The 11988-nt window shown below is 40.2% G+C and overlaps 1 protein-coding gene across 1 annotated transcript in view; it reads left to right on the top strand.

Moving 5' to 3' along the window:
* LOC130223562 (glutamate receptor ionotropic, kainate 2) overlaps nt 1–6985 on the top strand; it is a 43423-nt gene extending 36438 nt beyond the window's left edge. Inside the window, exons 10-12 of the mRNA XM_056456404.1 lie at nt 533–758; nt 4164–4414; nt 6134–6985. Of these exons, the coding sequence (XP_056312379.1) occupies nt 533–758; nt 4164–4414; nt 6134–6298 (642 nt within the window). The 3' untranslated portion in view covers nt 6299–6985. The remainder of the gene's footprint in view (nt 1–532; nt 759–4163; nt 4415–6133) is intronic.
* The last annotated feature ends 5003 nt before the right edge of the window (nt 6986–11988 follow it).

Here is an 11988-nt window from a genome sequence, read left to right on the forward strand (position 1 = left end):
TACCGATGTGTGTGTTTTGTTTGCATGTGTGTGTCTGTTTGTGTGTATGTTACCGATGTGTGTGTATGTTACCGATGTGTGTGTATGTTACCGATGTGTGTGTTTTGTTTGCATGTGTGTGTCTGTTTGTGTGTATGTTACCGATGTGTGTGTATGTTACCGATGTGTGTGTCTGTTTGTGTGTGTATGTTACCGATGTGTGTGTCTGTTTGTGTGTGTATGTTACCGATGTGTGTGTATGTTATCGATGTGTGTGTTTGTTTGCATGTGTGTCTGTTTGTGTGTGTATGTTACCGATGTGTGACTATGTTACCGATGTGTGTGTTTGTATGCGTGTGTATGTTACCGATGTGTGTGTGTGTGTGTTTGTGTGTTATTGTACACATGATGTTAATGTGTGTGTGTGTGTACATATTATCGGTGTGTGTTTGTACATGATGTTACTGGTGTGTGTGTGTGTGTGTGTGTGTTTATTCTTGTGTATACATGATGTTAACGGTCTGTGTGTGTGTGTGTGTGTGTGTGTCTGCAGAAGACGAAGATCTCGACGTATGATAAGATGTGGGAGTTCATGAACAGCAGGCGTCAGTCGGTGATGGTGCAGAGTGTGGAGGAGGGTATCGAGCGCGTGCTCACGTCTGATTACGCCTTCCTGATGGAGTCCACCGCCATCGAGTTCGTCACGCAGAGGAACTGCAACCTCACACAGGTCGGAGGACTCATCGACTCCAAGGCCTACGGCGTCGGGACACCCATGGGTAACACACACACACACACACTGGTAACTCACACACACACAATAACTGTATTATGTGTACACACAAACTCTCTTACATTACATACATGCTAGTGTCACACACACACTCTCACATCACACACTTGTAACATCATGATAATGTTACACACGTATAAACACACACACATACACAATTATATTACACACACTGGTATCATCATGCTAGTGTTACGCACACTCACATCACACACACACACAGTTAACATCATGCTAGTGTTACACACACAAACACACACACTTACATAAGACGTCCATCAGTAACATCATGCTAGATTTACACACACACACACGCACACACACACACACACACACTTACATCACACATGTGCCAGTAACTTCATGCTAGTGTCTCACACACACAGACAGACACACAGTTAACATCATGCTAGTATCACAGACACACTCACATCACACACACCAGTAACATGTATACACACACACACTCTCTTACATCACATACATGCTCGTGTCGCACACACACACTCTCACATCACACACTTGTAACATCATGATAGTGTTACACACACACACACACACTTATTTTACACACACTGGTATTATGCTAGTGTCACTCACACACACACACACACACAGGTAACATCATGCTAGTATTACACACATACACACACTTACATTACACATGCGCCAGTAAATTTATGCTAGTGTCACACACACACACACACACACACACACACACACACACACACTCACACACACACACACACACACACACACACACTTATTTTACATACACTGGTATCATCATGCTAGTGTCACACGCACACACACACACGCACACACACACACACACACACACACACACACACACACACACACAGGTAACATCATGCTAGTGTCACACACACACACACAGGTAACATCAAGCTAGTATTACACACATACACACACACACATCACACATGCGCCAGTAAATTCATGCTAGTGTCACACACACACACACGCTTATTTTACACACACTGGTATTATCATGCTAGTGTCACACGCACACACACACACACACACACACACAGGTAACATCATGCTAGTATTACACACATACACACACACATCACACATGCGCCAGTAAATTCATGCTAGTGTCACACACACACACACACACACACACACACACACACACACACAGGTAACATCATGCTTGTGTCACACACACACACACAGGTAACATCATGCTAGTATTACACACACACATCACATATGCGCCAGTAAATTCATGCTAGTGTCACACACACACACACACACACACACACACTTATTTTACATACACTGGTATCATCATGCTAGTGTCACACACACACACACAGGTAACATCATGCTAGTATTACACACATACACACACACTTACATCACACGTGCGCCAGTAAATTCACGCTAGTGTCACACACACACACACACGCACACACACACACTTATTTTACTCACACTGGTATCATCATGCCACCAGTGTCACACACACACACACACACAGGTAACATCATGCTAATATTACACACATACATGCTAGTGTCTCTCTCACACACACACACTTTCTGGCATTACATCCTTCAGCTTAGTCTCATTATTCATCAGGGGTCGCCACAGTGGAATGAACTGCCAACTATTTCAGCATATGTTTTACGCAGCAGATGCCCTTCCAGCTGCAACCCAGTACTGAGAAACACCCACACACACTCATTCACACACACACACACACACACTCATACTCTACAGCCAATTTAGCTGATCAGTTCCCCTATAGCGCATGTGTTTGGACTGAAACCGGAGCACCTGGAGGAAACCCACGCCAACACGGAGAGAACATGAAACTCCACGCAGAAACACACCGCACACTGGTCCAGCTGGGACTCGAACCAGCAACCTTTTTGCTGTGAGGCCTCAGTGCTAACCACTGAGCCACCGTGTCGCTCACGTTCATCATACCAAAGTATGTCTATGCACTTAAAGCATGCACTTGATCTGTTTCCTCTATTTTAATAAGCAAATCTCCTCTCCCATGAGCCTCCTCCTGAGTCTCTGTGCTGTTTTGAAGGATGCGAGCGCTTTTATAAACACACTCTCATCTCCGAGCGCCTCTGTGGGGGTGGAGGACATGAAAAGGCACCATTATCCACCTTTATCTGCTCAAATCCTGCTTCTGTAATCGTGTTAGCAGCTCCATCATCCGGTGCTCGTCTCTCTGATCTGATGCCGGAAACAAACACTCGTTCCTGGAATAGCTTCAGCCGTAAACACACACACAAATGACCGATACATATCCATCAGCAGGATCAGACTGAAGCCGCGTCTGCTTCATTGTGTTGATTAACAGCGTGGAGATTAAAACCGCGCAGGCATAGACACCTCCATGCATGTATTTACTTGGTTTTATATTGAGATATGTTTGGGTATTTGCTTGGATTTATTTGTTGTTATTTATCTGTACCCATCCATTACCTCAAGTTATTTACGTTTCTGTTATGTTTCGTCTGATACAAACACCCAAATTGCTCATCACTGTGTATCTGGTCACATAGCGTGTTGTTAGGACACGGGGTTACAATGTAGCCTGCTCACCTAATGTTTACGCTCGTAATATTTATATTATTTGCTAATTAATAACCGCCTCATGTGGAACTCTGAATCTGTGTCTCATTTCGGAGTCTGCTACTGTCCACCGGAGGTCGCATTTTGCACACGAGCGCATGCTTTGAGAGCCTTCCTGAGTAATATAATGAATGAAATATGCTGCTTTCCATCTGGCAACCGGGCTGCTTAAATATTATTGGCTAAACTGGCATTGGGTGGGTTAAAACAGTGTTTCCCAACCCTGTTCCTGGAGGCACACCAACAGCACATATTTTGGATGTCTCCCTTATCTGACCCATTAACTTCAGGTGCTGGAGTCTCTTCTGATGTTGTGATGAGTTGATTCAGGTGTGTTTGATTAGGGAGAGGTTGAAAATCTGTACTGTTGGTGTGCCTTCAGGAACAGGGTTGGGAAACACTGGGTTAAAAGAACCAAAACAAACACAGCGGTTGCGGCACGGAAAACACGTTCAAAGCAGAACATCTGACTTCAGCATTGTTTCTCAGATAAACAAGAATGAGCATGTTTCTGACATATCTGCAAACATATCATGGTGTTTTCAAGCTTTAGAAGAGTCAGAAACGTACATACAGCACAACTGGCCCAGCCACGACTCGAACCAGCGACCTTCTTGCTGTGAGGCCACAGTGCTAACCACTGAGCCACCGTATTGCCCAGCACTAGAACCATTTATTGTAAACCTAATTTTTTTTCCAAATAAATGAAGCTCATTTAATCTTGCAGCCAGTTGTCATGTTTGATGTTTTCCCGTCCTGCCTGCAGGCTCCCCGTACCGGGACAAGATCACGATCGCCATCCTGCAGCTCCAAGAGGAGGGAAAGCTGCACATGATGAAGGAGAAATGGTGGCGTGGGAACGGCTGCCCGGAGGAGGAGAGTAAAGAGGCCAGCGCTCTGGGCGTGCAGAACATCGGCGGCATCTTCATCGTGCTCGCCGCCGGGCTCGTGCTGTCCGTGTTCGTGGCCGTCGGGGAGGTGCTCTACAAGTCCAAGCAGAACGCGCACATACAGAAGGTACAGCACACACACATTACATACACACACTCACACTGGGGGATACTGCATCTTAAAGTGGCAGCTCAGCCATAAATGAAAATCCTCTAAGGACTTGTTCCAAACCTGATTTGTGGGGATGGGGAGGGGCTAACTATGAAAAGGTGTGGTTTGCAGTGACGAGGAGTGGTAATTGGGAAGGGGTGTGGTTTGTGGTAAATGGGAATAGCTAATTATTAAGGGGTGTGGTTTGTGGTAAAGAGGAGGAGCTAATGGTTAAGGGGTGTGGTTTGTGGTGAAGAGGAGGGGCTAATGGTTAAGGGGTGTGGTTTGTGGTAAAGGAGGGCTAATGATTCAGGGGTGTGGTTTGTGGTGAAGGAAAGGGACTAGCTATGAAGGGGTGTGGTTTGTGGTGAAGGGAAGGAGCTAATTATGAAAAGGTGTGGTTTGTGGTGAAGAGAAGGAGCTAATAATTAAGGAGTGGGTTGGTGATGGGGAGGGGCTAAGGCTGTGGTTTGTGATGAAGGGGAGGAGCTAATTATGAAGCGGTGTGGTTTGTGGTGAATAGGTGGAGCTAACGATAAAGGCGTGTGTTTGGCGATGGGGAGGAGCTAACTATGAAGGGAAGTGTTTTGTGGTGAAAGGGAGGGGTTAACTGAAAGGGTGTGGTTTGTAGTGAAGGGGAGCGGCTAATGGTGAATGGGTGTGGTTTGTGGTGAAGGGGAGGGGGTAATAATTAAAGCTGCGGTCACGCTGGTCTTTTCTCCCCATAGACTTCCATTCATATCCACGCGAATCGACAGACTGGAAACGCAAGCACCTGCGAGAGGTTTGCGAGAGGAAATCGCATCACTTGACTGCGTGAGACCAATCGAAGATCAAAACATGACCTCTCTGTATAGAAATTTAAAACATGGACCCATCGCTCGCTCTGTCTAATCATCTTGTTTAATTCCGCCCCTTTTCGCAGCGCCGAACGACAGAATTTCGCAAGCTCAAACTCTAGTGCGACCGCAGCTTAAGGAGTGGATTGGTGATGGGGAGGGGCTAATCGTGAAGGGGTGTGGTTTGTGGTGAAGGGGAGGGGCCAGTTGGAATGGGGTTTGCAATGAATGGGAGGGGCTAATGATCAAGGGGTGAGTTGGTGATGGGGAGGGGCTAATTATAAAGGGGTATATTTAGTTCTGTAAGGGAGGAGCTAATTATGAATAGGGAGGGGCTAACTATGAAAGGGTGTGGTTGGAGATGAAGGGGAGGGGCTAGCTATGATGGGGTGGGATTGGTGATGAAGGGGAGAGGCTAAATATGAAGGGGAGTGGTTGGTGAAGGGGAGGAGCTAATGATGAGGGTATGGGAAGTTTCATCTGCATAAATCTAATCAACAGTTTCTTCGTCCTGAACAGATCCAATGAGTCAAAGGTGCAGTCGTTGAGAACCTGTTTGCATTACTTTGGTATCTGACAGTGCTCAGGAAGTTTAGTGACTCTCACATCTGGGCTGCTGGAGTTCCCAATCAAATGACAATTCCAAAATCCAAAGAAAATCATTTTTCAGTTTTATATATGTATATGTGTATATATATATATATATATATATATATATATATATATATATATATATATATCCCTGTTAACTAGATTATATAATTCTAGATTATATAATTCCCACAGAGGTGAACTCATTTATGCTGAGCTCTGTATTTCCATGTATCTGATTTCTATGAGCTGTGTGTGTGTCCAGCGCTCGTTCTGCAGTGCGATGGTGGAGGAGCTCCGGGTGTCTCTGAAATGTCAGCGGCGGAGGAAACAGAAGCCTCAGCCTCCCGCCATCGTCAAGACTGAGGAGGTGATTAACATGCACACCTTCAACGACAGGAGGCTCCCGGGGAAAGAGACCATGGCCTGAGCGCTCCTGCGGGACTCCTGCCACTCTCGTCCAGACGACGGACACTAAGATGTTTCCTGTGGAAATCCAGCGGTCCAGAACCACGGAGTCTTCGGTCCCGAACAGCGGAGGCGCTCGGACACACACTCCTCATCAATGCTGCTGGTTTGGGTTTCTCTGTGAACGACCTGTAGGATGCTGTCAGTGACTGCGTTTACATGGGCATCAAATTAGGTAGCTTAAAGGGGATGTATTATGCAGAAATCACTTTAAAGGGTAACAGTGTGTGAATATAACCAGCTTCTAATGGTCAAAATTACGTACGTGTCATCAGAGGGGGAAAACCCCGCCCACTTATGACTCCCTTATTAGCATAATCAGCCCTGAGTGAGAAGCAGCCGTCTGTCCATTAGCCATTAGAGTGTTCGAGCTGCTGAAGATAATGTCAGCATAGACTAAGAGGATTATAGATGTGGAGTTTTAGATGAAGCACAAATGAACAGACTGACAGAAGCATTCTCACACATATTTGACCTTTTTCACACTGATAACATTAGTCCTGTTTTGAATCTGCCACTATGCTGACACACAGGCGTCTGTAGCTCCGCCTTCTTCTGAAAAGAGCTCAATCTCATTTGAATTTAAAGGGACAGTCACCAAAACGTCACATTTTTCATCAAAGCCTAAAAAGGTCAGTTTCAGAGAGCTAGAAAACATTATTTGTGCGGTATTTTTTAGCTGAAAATTCACACACACACACACACACACACACACGCACACTAGAGACACCTGAGTGTTATTTACATATTGGATAAGCAGCATAATAGGTCCCCTTTAATCTGAATCAGACAATACTATGATTAAGGTGTTTGTATGAGCTGCTTTAGGAATGTTCCCGTTTGAGATTTAATGATGCATTGATCGATTAACGTCATTACAGCACTACGCTATCCAGTGTTTCCTCCCGAGTTGATTTCAGGTGTTTCGTTTTTTAGTTTCACTTTCATTCTAGTCCCCCGACAAACTGATTGTTTTAATGGAGTTTAAGATGCAGAATGGAAAGAAAACTTCTGCGTTTGTAAAATTATTAGTTATAGAGTGTGTGATGAGTCTGCAGGAGTTCACTGCGTGTGTGTGTGTGTGTGTGTCTGTGGTCCTTTACTCACTCTATAGGTGCAGAGAATAGTGTCAAACAGCTGTGTGTGTGTGTGTGTGTGTGTTGACTATTCTAATAGTCTGATTGCGGTGTTTACATGTCGGTACTGCACTTCAATAATGCCACTAAAGTAGGATTACTCCACATGTCTGAATGTTTAGTTCGATTATGACTTTACTCAGTTTGTCATTGTTTACATGCTAGACTCTTAATCAGAGTGTTGTCTTAGTCGTGTTAAAGTCTGAGTATTGGTGTCCATGTAAACGCACTGAGTGTTTCAGTCAGATCACATCTACTGCTGCTTTTATTGCTGCCTTCCAGATTTATTCAGATGTAGAGCACTCACGGTTAGTCCCCGAAGCATTTCTCTCATTCGTATTCACCAGATTATTCGGTAAAACGTGCTGAGAAATCAACCAAACTGACCTGCTATTAATTTAGATTGATAAAAGCTAAATATTTCAAAAAGCAAAATGCCATCCAAACTTCATCTGAAATAAGTTTGTTTTGACAGTATTTGTGTTTGTGATAGACGTACCATAAAAACAAAACTATACAAAACTATTATGTTGCACAGATATTTAAATTTACAGACTATATAATTTATAATTTGTATTATATACATATATATTATACCTAAATAAGAATAACCATTTTAAATATATATATATATATATATATATATGAGCAATATCACACGAGTAGCAGTACAATATGGGTGTATATTGGCACTGGTGGAAGGCTTCCGTTTGCTCAAGGCTGCAGGCCGAGTGCCTTAGTGTACCACCAGTGATGATATACAGCCATATAGCACTGCTACGAGTGTAATATTGCGTTTATACAAAAGTTCGACTGCATAATCTTGTGTATAAAGAAGAAAATCAAACACGGAGAGTCTCAAAAACTCTTTAGTATGAGGAACTACTTTTTTCTGCTACTTTTTTTATGAGGAACTACTTTTTTAGTGCTTGAATGATTCTCTAGCGTGATGTCTAAAGGGATGACAAAACAGGTGATTTTACATTATAAGGTTATAAGATTGAACAGCATGAAATGCCATCAGTCTACAGAGATTTCCCAGCATTTCTCTGTTGAAATCAGAAGATCAAAATAATTAGCCCAGAAAGAGCCAGAGCAAAGCAAATACTGGCAGATTACTATGGTAATAATACAGTTTTTCCTCCCCTAAGGACTTATTCTACGGTCTCTGTCGCCATTTTGTGGCGGAACGTCAACCGCCTGTGCTCTGCTCAGTATGACAGGCTAATGGCCGCCGATGCACTGAATTTCCAAAATTATAAACATTTAAAATAGGCACTATCCTTATAAATAACCTGCATAGTTGCAATCTAAACAACTACATTCTCTCCTAAAAAAAGCCTCAAAAGTACATTATGTTGTCCAACAGCTGCTATATTTGTCAAACTGTAGTGAGTTTATGGATCTGCTGTCACTCTGTGTGGGTGGAATAATACACAAGAGTGAAGAGACTGTTATTGCAGAATATCGCATGCTTATCAGACAATCATCTGATTCAAGAACCAGACAGAACTGTTGTATAAATAAATATATATATATATAGAGAGAGAGAGAGAGAGATAGAATATATATATATATATATATATATATATATAGAGAGAGAGAGAGAGAGAGAGAGGGAGAGAGAGAGAGATAGAATATATATATATATATATATATATATATATATATATATATATATATATAGAGAGGGAGAGAGAGAGAGAGAGAGATAGAATATATATATATATATATATATATGTAGAGAGAGAGAGAGAGAGAGAGAGATAGAATATATATAATTATATATATATAGAGAGAGAGAGAGATAGAATATATATATATATATATATATAGAGAGAGAGAGAGAGAGAGAGAGAGAGATAGAATATATATAATTATATATATATAGAGAGAGAGAGAGAGAATATATATATATATAAAGAGAGAGAGAGATAGAATATATATATATATATAGAGAGAGAGAGAGAGAGAGAGAGAAAGAGATAGAATATATATAATTATATATATATAGAGAGAGAGAGAGAGAGAGAGATAGAATATATATATATATATATATATATATATATAAAGAGAGAGAGAGATAGAATATATATATATATATATAAAGAGAGAGAGAGATAGAATATATATATATGTATATATATATATAAAGAGAGAGAGAGAGAGAGAGAGAATATATATATATATATATATATATATATAAAGAGAGAGAGAGATAGAATATATATATATATATATATAGAGAGAGAGAGAGAGAGAGATAGAATATATATATATATAAAGAGAGAGAGAGATAGAATATATATATATATATAAAGAGAGAGAGAGATAGAATATATATATATATAAAGAGAGAGAGAGATAGAATATATATATATATATATAGAGAGAGAGAGATAGAATATATATATATATATATATATATATATATATATATATATATATATATAAAGAGAGAGAGATAGAATATATATATATATATATATATATATATATAAAGAGAGAGAGAGAGGGGTGTGAAAGTGTTTGCACCCCTTACTGATTTCTTATTTTTGTGCATGTTTGCCACACTTTAATGTTTCAGATCACCACACAAACGTAAATAATAGTCAAAGATAACACAAGTAAACACATCATGCAGTTTTGATTATTAGTTTTGAAATGAAAGATACTGTTTTCCCTTAATAATAAATGAATAATAAATCAATGAAACTAACTTTAATTAACTATCTGCATACAGTTTTACTTGTTTTGTTATATAAAAACATTCAGAAATGTTTCTTGAATGTTGGAAATTGGTTCCCAAAGAATAACCGAATGTGAACCATGTGCTGACATTACGGGATGTTTGCTTTCATTTGCTTGCCCTCAGGGGTTTTACATGTATTAACAATAATAATAATACATTTAGTGTGTCTACTATAGGAGTAATATCAGGTCTGGCTTTCTATTACATGGGATTGCTAAAAATACATGAATCGAAAGTGATTTCTGCTTCTGGAGGCTAACTGCTGTGCTCAAAATACTTAATTATAATCATATATGTGTGAAAGAAATAGATTTATATTACTTTATTAACACAAAAATACAGAAATATTTGGTTCCCAAAAATGTTTTGGGTATGCTTTGGGAGATTTATACAATAAAAATACATATTTCTCATTGGGTTTGTCTCACAAAAACAAAGCTTAAGCTACAGTGTTGAAACTATCTGTGAATTAATAGTTTTACATATTTTGTGATTTCTGTTTTTATTTCCCCCATTTATTTATGATTTAGAGTTGCATTATGTATGGAGCAAAATCAATGCCAAAGGTATAGAATTAAAGATTGCTGAAGAGCACAAACTGAAAACAATAATACATTGAGTTAACAAATGGTTGCATTATAATGACTTTAATAGCCAGGGTTTGTTTTTGGGTCCTGAAATTTAACATTACTTATAAATTCAATACATCATATTCAACTTCCAGATTTCACTTCCGAAATATTTAGTTCTGTTTAAGAATACGAAGTATAATAATCCATAGGCAATTTTCAGTTCATTTTATTTCAGATCAAAAATTCGATTGCCTAAATTCAGTGGATCAAATTCAACATTATATCCGGGAACTGCAGGAAATGGACTGCAGATTAAAGATATCCTGCTGCTTTTTGATGGACCAATTAAATAGTTTTTGAACCAGTAAACAGGTGAGGAAAAAGCTAATAACGACACAAGAGGAGCATTTAATATTAATATCAATGAGTAAAATGAGTAAGAGGTTTTGGACAATTCTGTTTACCCTAATGTAATGTTGAATTTTAACAGCCGAATTTGAACCACTGAAAATTGCCTATGGATTAATTCAATTCAATTCAATTCCCCTTTATTTGTATAGCGCTTATACAATGTAGATTGTGTCAAAGCAGCTTCACATAAAAGGTCACAGTAAATAGGAACAGTGTAGTTCAGTTTGTAGTGTTTAAGTTCAGTTTAGCTCAGTTCAGTGTGGTTTAATAATCACTACTGAGCGTCCAAACACTGAAGAGCAAATCCAACGATGCGCAGCTCTACAGATCCTGAACCATGCAAGCCAGTGGCGACAGCGGAGAGGGAAAAAACTTCACAAATTGGCGGAAGTGAAGAAAAAAAACCTTGAGAGAAACCAGGCTCAGTTGGGCACGATCATTTTAATTTCTCCGCTGGCCAAACGTCTCGTGCAGAGCTGCAGTCTCAGTGGCGGAGGCTGGAAGCTGGCCTCAGCGAAGACTCGTCTGTCTCTGGAGCGTCACAGGAATCAGTCTCATGTTCTCCACTCCTCCATGACCATCACAGTAGCTGCTCAGGATACGGCCTGGTCCAGGATATGGAAACCTTGGGATCATCTCGTCGTTATTATATTATTATACTTCGTATTCTTAAACAGGACTGAATATTTTGGAAGTGAAATCTGGAAGTTGAATATGAAGTGTTGAATTTATAAGTCTGAAAATGTGTTTGGAATATTATTTGTTGAAATATTCACAGCTT

Source organism: Danio aesculapii, chromosome 4 (assembly GCF_903798145.1).
Source record: "Danio aesculapii chromosome 4, fDanAes4.1, whole genome shotgun sequence".
In the NCBI taxonomy this organism is placed as follows: Eukaryota; Metazoa; Chordata; class Actinopteri; order Cypriniformes; family Danionidae; genus Danio; species Danio aesculapii.